Source organism: Phoenix dactylifera, unplaced genomic scaffold (genome assembly GCF_009389715.1).
Source record: "Phoenix dactylifera cultivar Barhee BC4 unplaced genomic scaffold, palm_55x_up_171113_PBpolish2nd_filt_p 001015F, whole genome shotgun sequence".
NCBI classification, from domain to species: domain Eukaryota; kingdom Viridiplantae; phylum Streptophyta; class Magnoliopsida; order Arecales; family Arecaceae; genus Phoenix; species Phoenix dactylifera.
The window spans coordinates 43,359-66,995 of record NW_024068369.1 but is presented as its reverse complement, the minus strand read 5'-3'; the positions used below and the strand labels follow the sequence as shown (position 1 = coordinate 66,995).

The following is a 23,637-nucleotide window of genomic DNA, read 5'->3' as shown; positions in this document are numbered from 1 at the left end:
TGTCACGAGCTTGAATCTACAAATAAGATCCGATGCTTGGCCCAGTCCGGGCCTCACTTGAAGGCCAAGCCAGGACCAGGCCTGAAGACCCAGCCTGGAATCAAGTACCAATCTAGCGCTGAACTAGGGCCAGAAACCTTTTTTTCAGACCTCTACTCCCCAATTCTCCGAAACCGTAGGCTTATCAGAGAAACCGAAATGGGTCCGGGGCGCCGGGCCTCATCTTCCTTCGTCCCCGCGCCCCTTCCTTTGTCATCCCCAAAGAGCGGGGGGAGTTGGAGGTCTCGAATCCACTAACGAGGAAGAAGGCTACGAAGAAAAAGATCAGGGTGAAGGAAAAAAAAAAAAGCTTTGATGACGGTGACGTTGTTGTACATGCCACATCCCGAGCTCAGAGAATAACAGATGTCACATATATGTACGGTGGATCATATAAGTATTTAAGACTACAAATCATATCAAAGGAATCATAATTTTTTAAAATATATTTAATCATGTATTTATTCAAATAATTTTTATAATAATTTCAACTTAACATAAGTCAATATATGCTAACTATTTATTTAAATCAAATAAAATATTCTAGCTAGTTTAAATAGTCTCACTAGAACTCTAATAAGCGAAAGTATCTTCAGAAGATCCAGCGCACTCTTCCAAGTCCCAAGCAATCATGCATTTAGATCTGAAAAATAGAGAAAGTATAATAATGAGTTATACTAGCCCAATAAACAACATAATACCCAAAGTGGATCTACGCATGTCAAATAAATAAGTAATTAAAGAGGATGATACTAACCGAGAATAAATCAATTTTCGAATAATATATATATATATATATATATATATATATATATATATATATATATATATATATATCTTTTGAAATTTATTACTATTTCATAAGCTGATACTAGAAATCCAATATCAGATTATGGCCACGTAACCCAATGGCATGGGTCAGAATACACAAAATGCCAAACACCACTTGTTGCTGGTGGTCCAAACCGTGAACGATTGGTACTACGGTGTGAACGGGGTTCCGTCTGAGTTGTCTTGGTTGGTGTTGGTTGCGCTCCACCTTCCGCCAAGAAACCTGCAAACAAGCCTTGCACCACCACCAGGGTGGTGATGGCCCTCCGACGGTCAAGTCAGAGGAGATTGGAGGAGGAGGAGTGGTGATAATCGTAAGTAAGAGAGTGCTCTGGGAGATATTGCTCACCTCCCCCTTTCTCCCCCCAGCCGCATATATACCTGGCTGGGGGGTCTCTCAGGGGGGTTCGTTATCGTGGGGCACGATGGTGTGGCCACTGACATGGCCGTTACAGGGCGTCGTGGAGCAGCACCGGGTACGGCCACGTCAGGGCATAGTGGGGCTCCGCTTTGTACGGCTGATGCAGGAGATCGTGGAGCAGCATCGGATACAGCCGTTGCAGGGAGTAGTGGAGCAGGAGGCCGCGGCGTGCCTCTGGGGAATAGCCTGTCGTTATCAAGAGATCTCCGACTCGGGGTCGGAGCGCTGGATCAAGGGGCAGCTGACTCGGGGTCGGGCTGCGGAGCCGAGGATATCCGACTCAGGGTCGGATTGCTGGATCAAAGGGCAGCCGACTCGGGGTCGGGCTGCGGAGCCGAGGATATCCGCCTCGGGGTCGGATTGCTGGATCAAAGGGCAGCCGTAGTCTTCCTGGGCGCGCGTGCCGGTCACGTGGGGCATGGCGGCTTATTTCCCCCGTAACACCACTATTATTAACTATCGGTAGTACGGTGTCCAAATATCACTATTTTAATCATTAGTGGTGCAGTGTCGAAAGTAATTTCTCGGATTACAAGTCGATAGAGCTAACAAATAATCTCTATTGGCGGAGCCAGATCATAACCGTGCTGAGAATACATGTATATATATAAAACAGATTTTTCATAATTTGCTTGGCCATAATTTTCAAATTTCATAACATAGCATATAATATATTTTAAAATAATTACTATCATAGCATTAATATGCCCGATCCATTTAACTAAGTGTAAAACATATATTATAATTAAATTTAATTAACTATTTATTATTTTACCAAAAATTTAGAAAATATACTTTGAAGCATTAGGTTAAATACCTCTTATCATTTCAAAATTCCACTCTAGTTAGACGGGTTACGTTCGCCTGCTTTAATATCATTAAAATATAATTAACTTTTATTAATATCTTAAAAGCCAAGCAAAATCAAAATTAAAATACTATTCCGGATACAATCTCGTGCCCAAATCAGATCGGTCATGTGACAGTGCATGACTACTTGGGTCGGTCTGAACAAGGTGAACTGAACTGATCAAGTGAAGATTAATAGTGGCTAAATTTCAAAAGATATGGTTAGGATTGAAGTAATGGGTCAGTCTTTCGTCTGGATATCAGGGCGGTTCAGGGTCTCCACACTGGATCAACTTAGATCCGAGTAATAAGGAAAGCAAGGCTTACAATAGAATCCCTGAGCCTAGAAAGCGAGAGAAAGGAGAGAGAATCTCGGCTTGTGTTGAGCCAAGGTGTAGGTTTGGTCCGTCGATGGCACGACCATCCTGGATCATCTGATCCACGAGTCAAGTAGAGAGAAAAAAGGAAGTAGATTTTTTTAAAAAATTAATTACAATTAGGGGGAAAATGGAAAGAAAAATAAAAGAAATAAGAAGAAGAAGAATGGAGGGAGAGAGAGGGAAGAGAAGGCTCGGGGTGGGTATTGGGGATCCGGTGGCCAGGTATGGTGGAGTCGATGGCGGCGGCGGCCTCGGCGATGGCCAAGGACCATAGTCGCAGCCATAGATGGTGGTGATCTATGAACATGTCGAATCAAGGCCCCATGATTGATTTAAAACTAAGAAAGTAGGCTTGACCTGAAGGCAGAAGAGGAAAGGAGGAAGGGAGCTCACCGGCAATAGCGATGGTGGATCCCTGCTGACTATGATGGTGGATTCCAATGGATCCCGTCGAGATAGGTCTCGAAAAAGAGCAACAAAGTAACAGAGAAAAATAGAGAGGGGAGGAGGGAACTTCGGGCACTGGTGCTTGGCCAAGGTGGCACGCCGTCCATCGGAGAAGAGAAAGGAAAAGGGAGGAAGCGGGGAGGGTCTCGGCGGTGATCTATCGCAAGGGATGAAGGGATTTGAAAGCTTTCAGATTAGTATGGCTTAACGGTAGATGAGGCTGGCCATTCGCCGGTCACACCAGCCCCAAACGGTCGTTGGTCGTTCGAACTAGCCCTGGGAAGGTCACGGTGGCAAAATTATCCCCCAACGGGGATTGTGATCCTCTGATCCAATACCCCCCCAATTGTTAAGTTGAAGTCGATTAGGTTTGTCGACTTCAGCCCAATATGGGCCTAATTTGGGCTAGTTATCACAGTACATGGCGATGTCCGAGGCGGTGGCGATTAAGATTCCATGGACGGAGGCAGAGGCGTCAGAAATGCTAAAGGCGATGGAGGTCCTTATCACCGAGAAGGAATCAAAGATGAAGATCACATGGTCATTTGATTAGAACATCAAGATGCTGAGAGAGATCATTGATTTTCTCCACGACGACATGTGCGTGTCATTCAACTAGTCAAAAACAGTCTATGAGCACCTCGACCTCGTTCGCCCGCTCCCCATTTCCTAGCCGACCTTCAAGTCCCTCAACAACACCTTTGAGGAAGAGGGCGATAAAAGAGCAAGAGGTAGGGAGATGGAGAGGGCAATTCGGTCAAGGTGGGAAGCGAAGGAGAGACAGTTGCGCGGCAGATCTCAATGATGTAGACAATGTCGGAATCAGATAACTGTAGTGGCAACACTGCCGATGGGATCCATCAGCGACAGCAGCGAGGGGCCTCTCTCTCATTCTCTCCTCTAATCTCATCCCCTAAATAGCAAGCAGAAGGAAGTCAACAATGGGAGTTATGGTTTCGGCCCAATTAGCTTTTGTGCCGGGCTTGGGACCAAAGTCGGCTCAAGCCAACATTTTGAAAAAATAAATCTTCAAGCCTTCGTGCCTGATCCCAACCCAAAACCCCAAAAATTTCAACTTGGGTTGAGGCTGGGGAGTAGATCGACTCGATCTGATCCAACCCATATCACGCAAGCTAAATGGACCAAACTTTTTTTTTTATTTTTTAGTTTACACAACCGAACCAATTTGACCTCAACCGAGCATGATCTGCATCCAACATGTCCAACTTATTTGGTTCGGACAATTAATGTTTAACATATCTAGTTGATGCAATAGGTGAAAACATATGATGGATAGTTCTAATTTTATTAATTAATTAGCAATATTACTTAAATAAATTAATAAATTTACTTAATTAATATACTTCCCACTTTCATGAATATCACATGTAACAACATTTGAGGAGAGGATCAAACTCATGTTGTCTTTGAAAATAAACTTGTTGAAACAACATAGAACCAATCTTTTGGGAAAGAAAATGTGATTTGGGTAGTAACAAGAAGATGAATGCCGTATGAACCCAACTTTTCATGGAAAGACTCGTCTCATCCCTAGACAAAGCGGAGGGAGTAAAAAGAAAAAGAAGAAACAAGAAAGAGAAACAAGAAAATCTCGTCCGAAATAGAACACATGGATCGGACGGCACTCCATCCATTCCCCCTTCATTCATTCATCAAAGACAAGCGATCTCAGAATATCTAGGCGCGCTCGCCGCGGATGCGACGGGCGAGCTGCATGTCCTTGGGCATGATGGTGACACGCTTGGCGTGGATGGCGCAGAGGTTGGTGTCCTCAAAGAGACCTACCAAATAGGCCTCGGCGGCCTCCTGAAGGGCGGCGACGGCGGAGCTCTGAAAGCGGAGGTCAGTCTTGAAGTCCTGGGCAATCTCGCGGACGAGGCGCTGGAAGGGGAGTTTCCGGATGAGGAGCTCCGTGCTCTTCTGGTACTTGCGGATCTCTCGCAGAGCCACAGTCCCTGGCCGGAACCTGTGCGGCTTCTTCACTCCTCCCGTCGCCGGCGCCGACTTCCGGGCCGCCTTCGTCGCAAGCTGCTTCCGCGGCGCCTTCCCGCCCGTCGACTTCCGCGCCGTCTGCTTCGTCCGTGCCATCTTAAAGTATCTCTGTCTCGACCTCGATCGAAGATAAAAGCTGAGATTGAAGAGAACTAAGTGCAGGAAGAAAGGGGAATGGGGATTTGGTCAGGGTTTCTTCAATTGCTATGCAGGAGAGAGGAAGGGAATGGGGCTTTATTTGCAGCGCTCGGCGAGGGAGAAATTAAAAAGAGGACAAGAAGCGGGAATTTTGTCGATCACCTTTTCGGGCAGCTGGGTTTCGAGTTTGGGAATGGTTTCTGTACGTCCGATTCAAGTAAATTGACGGACTACATTTGTTCTAGCGAGAGCACGCGGATCGCGATCCGGGTTCCGCTGTATGACACGTGGTCGGGAAGAAGAACCTTTTGAGAATCAACACGGAAATTCATATCTTTATTATACACAATTACATACAAGTGATAGAATAATAGCGGCATTGGTGCACGTTCTTTACACCATGACACGGGGATTAAAAATATTATTATATCAATATATATATATATATATATATGATTAAGTTTACTATTATCATGCTATAATAGAAAAGTAAACGATTCATCTGCAATTCTAATTGTAAGATTTGACACCTTTTTTTTATAGTTCCACTACGTCTGCATTCATAATTGTATTCATTTAAGTAGTTTTAGATATATATATACTTCGGTTGCGAGATTTGTAAGTGTAACATGTCCAGTTGCAGATAAATAAACAATTTCTTAGACCGCTCTTAATTAATTTTTTGTTGCACAATAAGCAATGAACCTTAAGGATGGTCAAGCACATTAATGGCAACATCATAGATATATATCTCATATTAATAAATAAACTTTAATGATGGCTAAGCACATATATTAATACCAGCATCACATGATAAATAAAAAACTTTGTACAATATATATTAGTCATACCACTGTACTTCTTTTACTTTTCCTAGTGCTGGTTGTCATCCTCTGTGTTACTTGTCCCACCATTTTCATTCCTTTCATTTCACTAGCAAGTTGAAATCTCAGGGCTTTTATAATAGAAGAACATTGGTCACCTGTTTGTCAAAAAAGTTGCTCAAATTTGTTTTAGAGGTTTCATAATTTGCCACCAATTAAAATATGGTTTTGTAAACTTTCGTTAAGCATCAATTTCATTTGAATAACTTAATTTAGAGCAACATCCATGTCACCAGTAAATAATACCAGATGTGCATAATATTTTAACAATGGCTTTCTACTGTAACGTGAAAAAAAATTATTGTACTTTCCTCAGTAAATGGATCCCCCTGCTCATTTGTCTGATAAACCTGCAAACATGCCAGCTCTAAATCTTAGGGGTTTCATCAACATAGGAAGTAGTAGACACAAGGTACTTTCAGTTGCTCAGTTTGATCATCAGCTAAATCATTAACAGTGTGCCCTAAATTTTAGTAGAATCAGTCACACAAAGCAAAATCCTACCGAACATATTATCTTGTTCATATTCATTTCAACTGGTACACGAAATGCTCTTTAACATTAGTCAAATGAAAATTACAATCTTCCCTCACTGAGATGAGAGGCTGATTCAGATATGACAGTCTGTTAAAAGCCTAAATTTACTATAAAAAAAAGCATCAGAATGAATGGTTATGCTACAGATCTGTACCTGCACAGAACTCTGCATCTGAGAACCTTCTCCTGAACATAAAATCCTGGCATTACCATGATCTTGACTTGAGCTGGGGCTCGTGCTCTGTGCCGGTCAAAGAGGATATCCTCCATATAAAGGTGATCAAAACTTCTATTCTCCCCAACCCGCAAGATCGCCAGGGGTGGGCTGAAGGAGAAGGCCAGCAGATGAAGCAACCAAATGCACTTGGCAGCAACAAAGAATGACTGGAGCAGCTGTTCAGGCCATGGCCTTGACCAATTCAGTATAGAAATGATGCAACTCATTTTTTGATCACAGAACTTGCTGAATTCTTCACTGTAGTACTTAGTTCCCTTCTGCAAGACCTCATTCCAGCTCAAGTTCCGCAGCGCAACAAAAGCTGAGAAGTTCTCCTGGTGATCTTGCTGGGGATCCAGAAATTTTCGTGATCCATTCTTCTGGAACACACAGTTCTCAAAGTCCTCATATAGGGATTGATTTATGAGAGCTTCCAAATGATACAGTACTCCTTTTGAGTACTTATTGCTTAATGTCACATGATGAGGTTGGAGAAGCAAGTTTAGCTTCTCCATCAGATCACTATCAGTTTCTTCAATCTGGTGGATGAGTGTCTTGCAGAGTTGTTTGACAGAGAGCCTTGCTTCGGATACTATCTGTAAGAACCCTTCTACCATTACTTCAAGACTGACAGGAATTAAATTATCTCTGCTGCCACTGATGGATTTTGCTCTCTTTGACAAATTTGGCCCGCCCAGAACCTGAGTGTCCTTCGCTTGTACTGCCTGTTTTAGAGCCTTCTTCATCTCTTCACAGTATGTTTCTAAGCTTGCTAGCTTCTGTCTCAGTTCTCCTAAAGAAGATTTCATCTCTGCAACTTCTGCCAATGCAGCATCCCTTTTCTCATTGGCCTCAAGCAGCTCTTTCTTCAATGACTCGAGGGAAAACAACCCCCAGTCTTTTAAACACTGGGACATGTCCTCAGATTCTATCATGTTTGGGGACATCTCTGACTTGGTGGTCTTCTTAGATTTGGGAAACAACCATGAAAGTATTGGCCCTCTCTGCTTTCTATGCAACTGTATGGACGGCTGTGTGTCAGGCACCGGTGCTGTGCTAGTAATGTTCTTAGTGTTCTTGCGATCATTTTCAGATTCCCTGTTGCTAGTAGCAGGCTTGCATGTATTGGATGTTGCAACGGTTTTGAATTCTCCTGAACTGGTTCTCCTACTCGCAGATTTATCATCTCCAGGAGCAATTTGCAGAAGGGACATGTGGTTTAAATATGGGCTTCCGTTGGATAAATAGTTATTCGAAGAGCAAATATGTTGTTCGCTGTTTGAGGAAGAAAATTTATTTACACTTTTATTATCAGAGGAAATGGCTTCATCATCTCTGTCTTCTCCTCCCAGCACAATTCCGCTCCAGATTTCTGATAAGCTTTGGTTCTCTGGACAAATGTAGTGATTCCCAGGTAAGGTTTCTGCTTCATAACTCTGCAAGAAAAAATAAATCACAAAGCCGTCTTTACAAACCCAATAAATAAATAAATAAATAAATATACTACTTAGGAGATACTTCTTCTATCCGCGTAGATTTTAATAATGAATGATATCTCTCCATTAGAATCTGTAAAACTTAATATTTTGTCTGCTGACAATATTACTCATTGGGAAGTTCTATTATTGACAGCTCTAGTAATATAAAGATCTCAGAATCCACAGCAACATAATCTCACCGAGAATTCTACTTAAAGACTAAACCGGAAAATGATATTTCAATGGATATTTTGCTCAACTACTATCTTCCAGTAAAAATGAAATGTTGACAAAATATATAGAGATCTTTGTTTTTCACTGCACCATGCTCATTGTTCTAATAATAGTCATTCAACTGCCAAGACAGGGTAGTTAGAAAATATTAAAAACGCATAGGCATACAAAACTATGCAGCCGTACTGGACAAATATCAGAAGCTGATGCCAAGCCTTAACAAACAAAGAAGTGAACCCATGTCACCACCACTGCCCAACAAAAATGATTAGGACTACCCCGTCACCCATGAAAAAGCAGCAAGAGTAAGGGAAGCTGAAATCCTGAAAGAGCTTAGCTCTTTCGACTTATCAATCCCATTCTTTCTATTCAACATTTAGAAAATTTTGTTTCAAACACAGATAACATCGACGCAATATGCAAGGCCAATTCAATATGGACAAATCAACAGAACAAAAAAATACATTTCACTAATAAAACTAACAGCTTTGGCAATTAATCTTCATTATAAATATTCAAGCGCCACAAACACATGCACAGAAGAGCAAGAACCAAGTTGAAAGCAAGGTCCAAGCCTTCAATATTTCTGGGTACATATAGGAGCTAAAAGTTAGTATAAATCTTTACTTTGAGAATGCAGTTTTCAAAGGAGTACTGATAGCCCTTGATGAAATTTTAGGTTCTATAATTACCAATAAGAACACTCAATTAGGCCAAGTAGAGCCACTTCATAAAGATTTATAACTAGAGGACTTTACTCACAAGAAGGCTAGGGTAATCTGCTTGGGCCGGCACAACCCTATTCCACGAGGAAAATTAACAAATATGTGCACCATTGAGATTCATGAGGAATGATCTCGCCCATATGCTTGGACAGTTCAACAATTGATTCAGCTTTTCTGAGTTATTGAGGGATCTAAATGATGGTAGTCAGCTCAGAGTAATGGCTTACAATGAACAAGTCCTGATTTTCATAAAATTTGGCTAATATTTAAATCATATTATTATCTGAAAACACCCAGGAAGGGGATGGAAAAATGAGGGAAAAAAACATTCTAACAAGGTTGAGGACCAAGCAGAAGCAAATGTAGAGAATGCTAAGAAGTTAGTACCGCCTTATTAGAAAGTGGACATTATGTTTAAGTCTAATCAGGATACCCAAATTTTCCTAGAAAGAAAAGTCTAGCATGGTTGTTTATGAGAGCAAGGTACAAAATCGAGCATTGTTTTCTCACAGTTTTGTGCAAACCGTCCTTGCCACTAAGAAGGTAAGCTTCATAAAGGAAGAGAATGAAGAAAAAAAGAAAAAGGGTATTAGTGGGTTTTTAGAAGAGAAAATCACCATACATAAGAAGAACTATGGAGAAGCATCAGAAAAGTAGGGTCCTTTTATTTGTATGGAAGAAAATAAACAACCGGGTGGTTAATTTATACTTGCGGATTGCTTTCCATAACTGAATCATCTCCTTCTTGTTGACCATGGGTGTAGTCCTCTTTTCATAGCACACAAATCAAAAGTTTCCTACTTGCGTTCGTTTTTCTTGACATAGAGCAAGCTTCTTTATAATCTTCTTCAAATCTCGTCTTACAAGTTGCATAAAGGATACCAAAAACAACAGAGACATCAAGAGGTTTTATTAAAACAAAAAACAGCAGCTTGGATAAACATAGAACTACTTAACACTTCATGAAAGATGCCACAAATACCCATCTCACAAAAGTGCCAAAGGCAGCTATAACACACTCGAGAACACATGATGAATGCGAAGGTATCAATTGAAGGAACCAAAACACCGTAGTACCATGCACCCGTTGAATTAAAATATAGATCAGTTTAAAGAGCCTGAGGAACTCTATTTATATAGATTACGAACTATCCACGAACCTTACATGAAATTCCAATGCCAAACCAAGATAACCAAATAAAAAGAGAAATTCCACTGCACCACAACATCAGAAATCCATCAAAATCCAGAGAATGACTAAGAAACACACCTCCACCCAATCATAAAGACATAAACCAACACTATGAACCCATCAAACTCAACCGAAAAAAAAAGAGATTCATGCAATAATATCCACCAAAAACTACCTTTCTGGAAAACCAACTTTCTCAGCTCAAAACCAAAATAACGCACAGAAAAAAGAAGAAGAAGAAGAAGAAGATGGGAACAACTTGAGCAAGAGCCGCAAGAACTCACCGGCGCGAAGACGGGGTAATCGTCGGCGGAGCATTGGTTAGGACCCCTGGAAAGAGAAGGGGAAGCGCCAGGCTGGAGCCTCTGGACGGCGGGGCTGCCGCCGCTTCCCTGGAGCAGCGCCGCATGGAGGGCCCTGAGCTCGACGGCCTTGGCCATGGCGGCCTGGACGTCACGCCTCTGGATCCCCTGCGCCTGCGTAGCAGTAGAAGAAGCCATGGAGCTCGAAAGCGCTCGGAGGGTGGGGATTGAGCTCCAGAGGCGATACTAGTTTGACCATATCCGTAGAAACTACCTGGGAGCCAGAGAAAATGAGAGAGAGTGTGCGTACGTGTTGGGATTCTGGAAATCTAAGGTCTGCGGTAAAAGGGTAAGACCCCCAAGAGGCGGGGTGACGAGTGGAGAGTGAAAGCAGCTGCCTTTTTTTAGTGCCCAATGGAATGAATGGCAGCAATATAATAGCATGGAGCATGCCTTGTGAGGCGTCACTTTGGTCAGAATTACTCCAAAGCCTTTGCTATCTACTTATCAGCATATAATTATTTGGATTTTTCAAATTTTAATTATAGTTGTAATGTTAATAAAAATGATAAAAAGTTGAGTACCTCTCTCTCTCTCTCTCTCTCTCTCTCTCTCTCTCTCTCTCTGTCCCTCTCTTCTTGTGTTTTTGTTGTTGTTGTTGTTGTTGAGAAGGTTCCTTTATTTTGAGATGAGAAGACACCGACTCTATTTATTGTTTGGATTAGATTATGTAAGCATTAGGTGTGGAGGACCTTTGATTAGATTAATGTAAACTGCACATGACAAGTGGATATCAATTTCATCTTTATTCAAATGATGAGAATGAACTTGATTAATGATGCAATTAGTCCTTGAGATGGACAGCATTATTAGCTTTTGCCAGGCTGCTGTTTGTTTTAGCTGCTAACAGGATGGATCTTATGTTAGAAAATATGGTGGATATTATTGCTAACCAACCACGCAATAAGCTCTAAATTGGAGCTTTGGTTCTCGTAATGGACAAAATTATTAGTACGTGACAGAGTTTCAATTTTCTACTATATTATATTATATATATATATATATTGTAGCAATATGCAAGATGGATTTTATGCAAGAAAAGGTTGAAGATATCATGATCAACCAACTAAACTATAGGCCCTAAATTAAATTTTGTGTGCTTCAATTGTTGAACAGCTAGCTTTGATGGATTAGAGGACCTTTTGGCTTATTATGCTAATAATGCACTCCATTTCATGAGTAGCAGAGTAGCCTTTTCCCAAGAAAGAGGCCAAGAGGCAAGAAGATGGTGATTCCCTTGGAGTTCTGTCTGCACGCGAATGTTAAAAACCGTCTCTTGAAAGGCCAAAACATAAAAAACTAGCTTCATGCGGCCAGCAAGAGCAAAGTCTTGCTTCCTGGCTGTACAGGTGTTATTTAATCAAGAATTTAAGTGGTATCAAGCATCATTCTAGAAAAGAAAGAATTCTGGGTTCATGTGCAAGAATTAGAATATTTAGAAAATCAGGCATAGTTTGAATCACATCATACTTGAGATATCTGAATAACACTTAAATTCTCAAGAAAAAAAACTAGATGTCTTAGAATCTGGGAACTTCAAAAAAAAGGTTCTATAAGAACTGAGTGTTTTCACAACAAATAGTTCTAAATCCCGAGAAAGTAGAGAAGGAAATGGTTCAAACCTAAATTTAGCACATCAAATTCTTGGCTTTAGTAACATTGTCCACTGGATGGTAAAGAGGAATAGATGCCATCAGGGGAATGTATACGTTTCTCATGCACAATTAAGCTTCTCCAGGAAAGCGAAGGATAATAATTTTAATGGAATATACAAAAGAAAATTAAGAAGCCACTGTAACTATCCATTTCTGATGTTTGTGCATGTTCTCCTAATATTTGCTTCTATATGTATAATGTTATCACAATCATTTTCAATCAGTATTATTATTCTTTTAACATTAAAATCTTAAAAGCATGAAGGGATTATAATGTAATGTTGGCATATTTTTCTAGTATACGCGGTCCTAGCACCCACTATTCCATGACATCGAGCTTGGTACCGGCCCGGTCTCTGAGAGCAATTTGGTCTGATAAAAGCATGGCCAAAAGGTAAAGGCCGAAGTGTGGATGAAGGTGAGGAAGACCCAAAAACTCGGTAGCTTTCCAACAACTACCTTTGACCGCTGGCCCCCTCCGCATAGGTCACTTTTTCTCTTCAAAGATTGTTTTATCTATCCATATGGGTGGTTATTTATGACCTAACCCATCAATTCGACCCATAAACGATCCGCTTTAAGCAGATTTGAGTTTGACATAAACAAATTTAGATCGTAAATGGATTAATCTGTCTAAATCTATATATCAAATAGGTTGGGTTCAGATTTAAATCTTTGACCCATTTCACCCATTCTGACCTTTTTAATAATTAGGTCAGGTTATGACCCGACATGTTTAACTTGTTTAAAATCTGTTTAACTTTTTTAAAACCTGTTTGAAACTTGCTTAATCTGTTTCTGATCTATTTAACCCGATCCGCTTAATCTATTCAATCTGTTTAAATCTATTTAATCTGTCTAACCATCTAATTTGTTTAATAAATAAGTTATGTGGGTCGGATCAAGTTATCTGTTTAATAAATAGGTCGGATCTAGATTTAAAATTTCGATCTATTTAATAAATAGATTAGGTTTGGGTTAATAAATTTTTGATCTAACTCATATCCAATCCGATCCATATTTCATCCTGTCCAATTGCCACCCTTATCTGTCTGAGAAAATTTTTTTGAAAGAGCAGGCCTTGTTTTGGGGAGGAGGCCATTATATTATTTAGGAAGGTGGGGGTTGCTTTATTCCCCCGCTGTCATGAGATCTAATGAAGGGCGTGGTTGTCGGAGGGAGTTGGGGAGAGTACAGTGGCGAATTAGTGTTCCAATAACCGCTTTTCCCTTTTTTATAGGTAAGGTTTCGTTGCACGGCCAACCACCCAATACGACGCACTGCCAACCTCCGCATGAATGGAAAGATCCAATTTTTATCAGGTTTCCTCCACATTAAACCTAAGGAACACTTATGTATATTTTCGCAGCCACCGAACACCCAAGCCTATTAGGAATCTGGGAATATACACCTTGAAAATTTCATTCAGAAACGTATAAATTTTGCATAGAAATAATTACATCGCAGATAGGTAATTAACCCAGATAACAAATGAGTTACTAGAAATAAATGACACACAGTGGTTGAGAGACATTCATTTTCTTAATAAATGACAGCACTTCTAACAGCAGAACCTACGTAAAAGTGCAGGACTCACAGCAAAACCCTCCCATTTGCTTTCCTGTTTCTCGCCAATTGCCATCATGTGCTCCTCTTAACTTTTTGTTCTTCTCGGTATATGAGGGATAAGGTTTTCGGTACGCTAGCCTTTGTTTGGATCCTTCAATGGCCTTTGTGGTTGTAACTCAATGGCTGTCTTTCAAGCTTCTTAATTCTTATCACCACCTTGGATGGATACAGAGAACAAAATTATACAAGGACATATTGGCATGGACCTCAAAAGAGGAATCAATGGGCTCCCAGAAAGAGCCAACTACTACCCATCCGAGCCCTCCAATTTTAAAGAACCAGAAAAGTTTACTGAACTTAGATGGATCGCTTTACTTTATTCACTGGAAGGCATGACACCTGGTACAGACATCTCTCAAGACCATGCAGGATTAAGCAAGCACACAGAGCATGACAAATTTGATGCTCTGGTTGCAAATTTAGGAGAAGTCGTTGCTAACACATACAAAATTCATATTTTTTTGGAAAAAGAGAAACTAGATAAAGATAAATATAGGAAAGTTAATTCAATTATTGGACACACTTTTGCTAATTCTTACACAAAATAATGGTCGTTGGCGTATTTTCATTAAATGAAGGCTCCCTTAAAAAAATTTAACTACTGCATTCTTACTTGGTTAAGGTTTGTGACTAAGCTTGTCTGCACAAACTAAAAGCTAACTATGGATGCTCTAAGTGAGGTTACAAACCCAAGCTAACCTTGTTATATTTGCGGATTGCTTCATTTTTTTTGTTGGTAATGGGTAACTTTAATTAGCACAGCACAACTTGGAAACTTATGCAAGTGGGATCCACAAACATGGGTCACTCCCTCTGCCCCGAAGGTGGTAGTACTTTGGCCCTTCAAAGCTGAAGTGAGACTGAGGAAAGAAGCAGGGGATCGAAGAGTTTGTACCCATGAGGATGGCAACAAGGCTTGCAAAGAATTACCTCTACTCCTGTGCACTTGCTTCTCCTAGCTTTCTAGCTTGGATCCTTCCATATGCCCGTTAGAGATAACAAAATATGGTGATCGGACAATTTTAGAAAACTTCCTTTCAATAACAAATAATGATGATGATGATGATAGTAATAGTTATAATAAGAATACTAAGAAAGGAGCTTTAAGGTACTATAAAACAGGGGAAGGTCATTCCTACCCCAAAAAATAACCAGTGGTCCCTCCTATCGTGAAAAACAGCCCAAATTAACAGACTCGTAAATTTTTTTTCCTGAAGAAAGAGTGTATGGTCCTTAATCAGCAAGTGAGTTAGTAGATTTAGTTTCTAATTATTTCACTAACCGATTACAAGTGGTCATGGGGCAAGGAACACCAGCATGATAGTTTAATACGTACATAGTCAACTAGGAAATGAAAAAAATAAGATCGAATCAAACACGGATTGAGCGGGTCAACAAAATTCACAGGTCCAGCCTATGGATGGAGGGATCGATGAATGGGTTGAAAAAAGGCCGCGGCCCAAGTGCGTGACCAAAAATAGCACGTCTCATGAAGTAGGAATGCATAGATCAGTTCTTACTCACTAGCAAATCCTTGCTCTCAAATTGAATTCTACATTGAACAAAAACTAAAGAGGCAGACCAGGAAGGCTACGTTTCATAAAACCAGAGTACCTTCTTCAGTTCCCACCACTCAAAGTTATATATATATATATATATAAAAAGAGAGAATCCATCTCCAGATCGTTGCTCTTCCCGAGTAGAAGTGAAGAGGGCTAATGCAATTCATATTAGTGGAGGAAGTAAAGAGCGGCGTCGGCCAGTTTAAAAGGAACAATAGACCCTGCTGTGATGATAGTCACCTTTGGTTTTCTTGGATGTTTCACTTCTTCTGTTGCAGGCCAATGCAGCTGTTCTTTTGCGATCTCCGTTAGCTGCTTCTCCAACCATCTTTTTTACTTGTTTGGCTGTAAACTAGCAGTTTCCTTCTTCCGTTCTTTGCTTCAATTTAGACTCATTTTATAATTGTTAGGCGGAGTGCAAGAATATTTCTGAACAAAACGACTTCACCTGAATGACTGCACATTAACGAACAACAGCACGCACTAACGGCTGGTCTATACTTTGTTCTTAAAAACAACTACCGGACGCAAATAATTTTTTTCTCATACCTAGTGGAGACAAATTTCTCGTCGGATGTATGGATTTTTTTTTCTCCTGTCAGATGCATCGTTCATCTTAGTAAATAAGTTTGAAATGGGTTAATGCAGATTGAACTGGTTAAAGGAAGCAATTCTCTTGCCTTGGTAAGTCACGGCAACAAAGCTTCTCCAAATGTTAGCAGAGTAGAAGAAATATTTGATTACGAGAAAGTTTGCTATGGTATATTTTCTTTGATCAGTAGACAAAAACAACCATGTACAAGAGAACATGACATTTCCTGTGATGATGGATCGCAAATAGTGGGTAGAATGACGTTTTAAATTTCTTTCATTGGATGTCCAATACCCATAAGACAAACGGCATGGAAAATTATAGGACTACTACTGTAAACCCTTTGATGGCCCTGTAGCACTCCACCAAAAACTAACAGAGAAGCTCGGGGAAAGCGACCTCACGTAATGCCACCACTTGGGTGGAATGTAAAGCATATCACCTTCCTCTAAGATACAATCCATGAAGTCCAGATCTTCTACCTTAGGAAACTCTTTCACGTCAATGTTGTCAAGGTCTACCTGCAAGTATAATTTCATCAGAAATCAGAACACTATAAAAAAAACTTGGAAACAATCTTTAGATATGGTATATAAACTGATTTTACAAAGAGATGAGAGCAGTCTGCACATCATAAGTAATGTTTGATGGGGAAAAAATCTTCGAAAGATAGTCCTCAGAATAGTGCCGAGTTCAAACTACACAAGCATCAAACACTATATATCAGCACTACTAACACAGTTCTTATCTGAAAAATACAAAAACTAGATTTTGCCTGTTCGTATCTATGTTAACACATGTAAATGCTTCATCTGTATTGGAGCAGTAGAGCATTGTGCACTGGAAATGTTCACAATGGAACAAAGCCATGCCCCCTATTGGGTTTCAAAGACAAAAATCATATGGGGATAACTGCCATTCTTGTTTGAAGATCAACACCATCATCCCTGGTTCTTTCTAAGAGATTCTAAGAGAAATTGCATGTACCTGGCTGGAATTGCTCAGCATGGACTCACTATGAGGGTACAAGTCCTCCGAAACCGAATCTGGATAGAGTCTTATGTACTTTCTGCCAACAACCTATAAATATATCAGGAAAAAAAAGAGAATAATAAGCCTCGTGACTGTTGATGTGCCTACCTTCCAACAATTTATATGAAGAGAAAATACAAAAACACAAATCAGATTGCCCACATGTTACCTCTTTAAGGGCTTCGGGGGTTAGTTGCACCAGCACAAATTATGATCTAACAATTCGTAGCACCTTTAGATCAGATTTTTGTTAACATGTTAGGAACTGAGATAAAGCTCACATGGGCTCGGTATTTCTTGATCAGCTAGTTGCGTGGATGGACTGAGACATGTCTTAGGCTATGATGACCATTATGCTTGGATTACCAATTTATGAAATTTTGAACTGCATGCTAATGAAAACATGTGTTTGACAACTTTCATCTAAACTTATGACGAGCATTGCCAATCAAATTATCCAGGATAGAATTTTGGTGGGATTAACTCAGATGTTGCCGTTCAAACTGACCAGAACAAATCCACTATACAATATGTATACTGAATTTTCAAGGGATCCATAAATTGTCGTATAGTCTTGAGGTACTACTTGACCATTAACATAGAGGATTAATTGTCACTGAATTATTCTTGGAGAAATTTTTTAAAGGATGTTGCTAAAAATTTAGTGGATGTCACCTACTTGTGGGGCTCTCAACTATGCATTACACATGCATCATTTCAAGGGAATGTACACAATGCAAGGGACCAAGATGGGAATCTCTTCCCAAAATATATTAATCCAAATGTCTCCTTCCAAGATAAGGACATGATGATAAACTCTTTTGGACATTAAGGAGGTCCTACGATGTCTAAACCTGTGCTTTGTTCTTGCTAGACATTGTGAACTTGGCAAGAGGAAGAGAAGCTAAAGGAAGATTTTTAAAAAAGAAAGAGAAAAAGAAAGAAGAGCGAGAGTGATAATCGAATAAGAAAAAGTTCTAAAGATACAAAATGAATAGTGAAAGAGAAGAAAACAATTGAAAAAGAATGTGGAAGCAAAAGAAAACGAGGAAGGAGACGAGGGACTACTGAAAGATGATTTTATGATAAACATGCAAGTGTAAGTGAAAAACCACTCTTTCTTTTCCTTTGCTAACAAGCCACGGCTTGGTTTCAGCTTCATTTGCACATAACATTGATGATTACCAGTAGTCAAAATATAAATTTAAAAATAGCATTTTATATTATATACAACTGTGAGCATAGCCAGCGCCCCAGTTGAAACACCAGGGCATCACTTGCTCATATTAAATAGGCAGCCGCAGCAGGTTAATCATTTGTGGTAAAAATACATCTCAATGGCAACTCCATCCGCAATCTATAGAATGCTCGACAACTCAGTAGCAAACCTAAGCAACCCTCTGGCAAGACACCAGACATGCTGTACCTTCTCCAACACAAACCAGATTATCAAAAGGATCCATACTAAAGAGTGTAATTTTTTGAAATTCCTTTACACAAATGATCAGAATAAACTAGCAAATGCTTGACAGAATATTTCAAAGTAGTTTGCTGCATACACAACATCGTTTTGGATCCGATCACAGAACATAGTTCCATTTGGTTGATGAAAGACAAAAAGCATCTTTCTACTGGATTCACAGGAACAAAGGCTTTATATAATTTTTTTATAGCAAGTATCAAATATAAAATATCATTCTAATTCAGGAAAAATTTAAAAAACAAAAACACAGAGGGCATGTCTAGCACCCTCATAAGAACATAAACAATGTTGTCATAATCATTCTCAAGTATTGGCATGTGAGCTTGGGGAAAAATGATGCAATGAGACCCTCAAAGAGATTCTACAGAGCTTAGATGTTGAACTTCAGGAGAATCATGGATAAGAATGATTGGCTTACAAGTGTTGCAAGAACTGTGAACACTGAAAGCAAATCAGAATTGAAAAAATTATGGAAGCAAATCCATGGTAGAAACATGTGCATCAGATTTCCTACATTTGCAATGCTCTTGGGTGCTAATTGCAAGTCTTCAGTTAGAAGAACCTTTGCAACTCTTCAGTTAGATGAACCAGCGCAAAGGCTATAGTTTTGTTATACTTTAACAGCTGGAAAAAACAATCAGCACCTAATTTGAGGCTAATATGAATGATGCAGAGGCATATAACCAAAAAATGTCCATATTTACAAAGTCTTAATTATGGTAGTTGGCGACAATATGGAGATGGACTAGAAGAAATATAAGCAAGAAATGATAATAGAATGAATATACCTGAACATCAACTTATTACTTTCCATGATGAGTCATGCAATAACTTGTTGCATAGCAAATGCATATTTTTGGCCTCCCTAATGGGAAAAACTCTGTTTCCAACTTCCAATTCAAATCTAGGGTGGTAAGCAAAACATATGGCTGAACCAAGAGTTTCATATAGCATACATTAGTAACCTAAAGCTTGCAATATTTGAAGCGTGATTTCCAATGAGAACAATAGAAAAGGATTGATCAAGTCGATCCCAATTCCCAAACAGACGAGATCCACGTTGCTTTTGCAACGGTCACAGTAAACAAAAGCATATGCAAATCCCAGCTTCCTTAAGTGAATTCTAAATGTTCCTTAATAAAAAAAATCATAAATTAGAGTTGAATTCAGAATGAATGCAATAGAAATGAGGGAGATGCCTTCTGCATTATTGTGCACAAATGTGTGATCCTGTGCCTTTCCATCAAGAATCACGATGATAAAGATCATTTCACTGTTACTGCTGTCTAAAATTCTACACAATGCAAGATTAATGATCATGACTCAGGAAATCATTTTTATTTGACAATTTACTAAATCTAGAAGAAGGTTGCATGTACTAGGAAGAACCCTTTATAAAAGTAAAAAAGAAAATTTTCAATGGAATCACTCAAATGGCAATAAGTACCAGGAGCAATCTATTGGGTCTAACAATATAAATATAAAGCATTTAAAGTTATAACATTGTCAAATATCAGCTACCATGTTTAGCATGGTTCTCTCAATATACCTGTGCAAAAAGATTATGGTGTGGATCATGGTGCAGTGGTGTCACTGTTCCAAGTGGACCAAACCAAGCATTTAGAGACTGGAGTTCCCCGCCACCAGCAAAACAGTAGTCTGGAATCATTATGTCATTGTGCAGCTCTTGTATCTAAAATTAAATAGTTAGTAGTGACAAAAATAAAAAATCACCATTTTACTACTATATAATCCTAACATGGTGCAGAAATTTAGCATTAGAACATGACTAAGAAACCTGATCGAATAAGGGATGCTGAGCTAGGTATGTCAGGTTGGCAGGACTGTCAGCAGACCAGATCCTCTCAAGAAACTGAGAGAAGGTGATTAGCTCTTGCTTCCACTCAGAGCAGAGATAGTTCTTTCCAACCTGAAAATGTTATCAACTTTACCAGACTTCAGCTCAAATATTAAACATAAGCCAAAAGCAATTCCCTTTCAAGTAAGAAGCATGAAACCTGAATGAACAAGCAAACGAGAGCATGCATGCAGACAAATGCATACAGATATAAGCATCAAAATAAAGTAGCACTTAGTCAACGGAACAAATGTAAAATAGAACAGAGAGAGGTACATATAAATTTTAACTGATATATCTTCCCATGTATCAACCAGATAAAGATTACCTAATGAAGAAAACTTGTTGATTAGTTATATTACCGCATTACCAAAACCAAGTTGAAAAACCTCAGACTTGTTTGATTGTTTGACTCAGGCTATTCAGAGTTGGACAAGTCATGATTATTTTATGAACTATTGAAAACATAAAGAAATTTTCCAAATATCATATAAAAAATGCTATCATGTAAGTATTTATGTTTTTGATTCAACTGAAGAATATGTAGAACCCAAACTAAGACAAAACACTTATGATTTATCTAAAAGCATGCGTGCATACATGCATGTATGTATTTATACATATATAACCTCATATCACAAAACAATCATCTTAGCTACCTTTAAAAATCAATAATTTGAGGGTAAATAGTTCACTTTTGATCTGCCAACAACAACACATTCCAAAGTTCATTATCTCTAAAAAACATAGTATCATAATTCATAAGACTTAATAAATTTATGAAAACCAAAGAGTGAAGGATGTAAAATTACTAATATCTTAAACAGGTACATTTGAATAAAACCACAAAGACTAATATCCAAAAGCATGAGCCCTAAAATATAAACACAATATCCATTGGAGAGGTCACATCAAAATCTGCATTTTTATCCACATCATGCTTGATTTGATTGATTACATCAGTTTCACACACCAAGTGATTGGTCCAAGATAACTGAGTCATGAGTCAACTTGGTGGATTTCCCAACTTTGTCTTCAATCATAAGCCTTGCTTATTGGATATGATGATAGGTTTTATTTTTGTCAACAAAGAGCATTTGCTTGAGGAAAGGTGCATAGATCATGTTCACAAATTCTGTGTTTAAGTTCAGAATTCTCAAGTATATAGATCCAACATAAACAACTGATCGACAATAAGCAACTTGCTCTCCAAATATCATGCCACGATGTGTGAAGATCAAATATCACCTACAAAGAGAAAGGCTATTCACCTCAACAGGGATAGTTCGATCTCCTGCAATCCTTTTCAAATACTCAAGGTCTTTCCATTTTGTCCTTGCAGGCCAATGATCAATGTAGCCACTGATTATAACCGGAGAATCACGTAAAAAATAATCACGTACAAATGTCTCCAAAGAAAGGGATGACCGTTTCTCGATTATTTTGCAGGATAATGATCTGCTTGGCAGAACTCGAAGCACCTACAAGATGAGAATCAATAGACAATAGCATAAACTCATTTACTTTCCAATCTGTTCTGCATCATCTATAAAATAATAAAAGCGCAAGAAGGTTCTTGAGTTAACTAATAGTACAGAACTTTAAAATTGTACATGTAAAATCTAATTGTTTTGATATAAAAGATTGCCAATATTGAAATTTAACGAAATGGATTGGCCATTAAATAAAACACAAATTCACGATGATGATAATATAATAAGCCAATTTTAAATCCGCAAACCCAGAATTATTTTTTAAAAAATCCAACTCTACAAAGATATAAAACTAAAGAACTTGCATTTCAATGAAATTGCACAAATGGTAGGATAATTCATAAATACTTCACATGCTTGTAAATAAATCTGGAAATTGCAACAAGAAAGCAAGCAAACAAACAAATAAATAAATGCCAGGGCTATATCATATTCAAGCAATGGCCTATCTAAGCTTGATGAGCTCAGTTGTACGGTCGAGATCGACCATGTCCAAACAAATTAGACAAGGAGGAGCATTAGGTAACAAATCAAGATTAAATTTCCAGCGTAAGTATAACGCTAATCTAAACCCTATCAGTCTATCAGTCCCACCAAAAGTTCATTACAATCGCATTGCAATGAATTCTTCCCAATAAATTAAAGATAATAGTAATAAATGAAAAATACAAATCTACTCGGAAAAGAAATACAAATCTAAACCTCTGTCAAGTTCCAGTTCTTGGAGAACTCCTCCTTCCACCTCTCCACAGAATCCCCACCGTCGGATCCATCAACCTCCCCTTCGCCCATCCTCGCCATGATTCTCTCCACCGCGGCGTGGAGGTCGCAGCGGAGGAGCGAGCCGCCCATGATCAGCCCCATGTCGAGCGCCCGGAGGGCCTCCCGGCGATCGCCGGCGCCGGCCCGGAGCTCCGCCACCTGGAGGCAAGCCATGGCGTACGCGTCCCGCCATGCAGGGACGACCTCGTGCCAAGGCCCGGAGTGGAGCTGCTCCCACGCCATCTCCTTTGCCGCTTCCGCCGCCCGGAGGTCCCCGCCGGCCGCCAGCTCCGCCGAGCTCACGTACGCGAAACCCCCCTCCACCGTTATTTTCCGCAGCAGCGCCGCCCGTGTCTCCTCGTCCACCACCACCGTCATCGCCTCCTCCGCCGCCCGCGGGGCCGCGTCGGCGCCGCCACCGGGTTCGCCTCCCATGGGGCGCGAGCCGGAAACGGATTTGGAATCACGAGCTCCGGACTAGAAATCTTCAAAAAGAGCAGACGAAGATCTTTTAGACCAAGGAACTAGAGTGTCCCGTTACCTCCCTTTAAGTTACCTCCTTCGGTAACGGGTATTTAATCAATCCCATGGTCCTAGTTCTGAGACGCAGGCCGGTATTCAACTTAGAATACGCCGCTAGTCCGACCGGTGGTGACGGTAGTCGCATTCGTGGGTATGGGAAGAGTTGAAGACCTGTTGACGTGGGGTCGCGTTTCCAACCCGAGCTCGCTGGTGTCTTATCTACATGGTGGGTGAGAAAGTTGCGGTCACCTCCCAGTCAAACGGGCCCCGTGCACTAATACTAGATTACTATCCGTCCACAT

At 39.9% G+C, this 23,637-nt stretch overlaps 3 protein-coding genes across 5 annotated transcripts; all 3 read right to left on the bottom strand.

Annotated features, from left to right (window-relative positions):
- Positions 1-4,368: 4,368 nt before the first annotated feature.
- LOC103711388 (histone H3.2) lies at positions 4,369-5,529 on the bottom strand. The gene has a single exon (XM_008797512.4). It carries the CDS (start codon positions 5,074-5,076, stop codon positions 4,666-4,668), a length of 411 nt encoding a protein of 136 aa, XP_008795734.1. The 5' UTR covers positions 5,077-5,529; the 3' UTR covers positions 4,369-4,665.
- A 379-nt stretch (positions 5,530-5,908) lies between these two features.
- LOC103711409 (IRK-interacting protein) lies at positions 5,909-11,079 on the bottom strand. The gene is made up of 2 exons (XM_026806352.2): positions 10,670-11,079; positions 5,909-8,192 (listed from the first exon to the last, which is right to left on the bottom strand). The coding sequence occupies exons 1-2, from the start codon at positions 10,883-10,885 to the stop codon at positions 6,675-6,677; spliced, it is 1,734 nt and encodes a 577-aa protein (XP_026662153.2). The 5' UTR covers positions 10,886-11,079; the 3' UTR covers positions 5,909-6,674.
- Positions 11,080-16,308: 5,229 nt separating this feature from the next.
- Positions 16,309-23,308, bottom strand: LOC103711389 (lysine-specific demethylase JMJ30). 3 transcript variants are annotated; one of them, XM_008797516.3, is made up of 7 exons: positions 22,754-23,308; positions 21,830-22,039; positions 20,499-20,630; positions 20,250-20,393; positions 17,173-17,265; positions 16,816-16,883; positions 16,309-16,706 (listed from the first exon to the last, which is right to left on the bottom strand). In XM_008797516.3, the coding sequence occupies exons 1-7, from the start codon at positions 23,246-23,248 to the stop codon at positions 16,703-16,705; spliced, it is 1,146 nt and encodes a 381-aa protein (XP_008795738.1). In that variant the 5' UTR covers positions 23,249-23,308; the 3' UTR covers positions 16,309-16,702. The 3 variants fall into 3 exon arrangements, with proteins under 3 accessions (XP_008795738.1, XP_008795735.1, XP_008795736.1); XM_008797514.4 differs by having other exon boundaries at positions 16,329-16,706; positions 16,793-16,883; XM_008797513.3 differs by lacking the exon at positions 16,816-16,883 and having other exon boundaries at positions 22,754-23,307.
- Between the last annotated feature and the right edge of the window lie 329 nt (positions 23,309-23,637).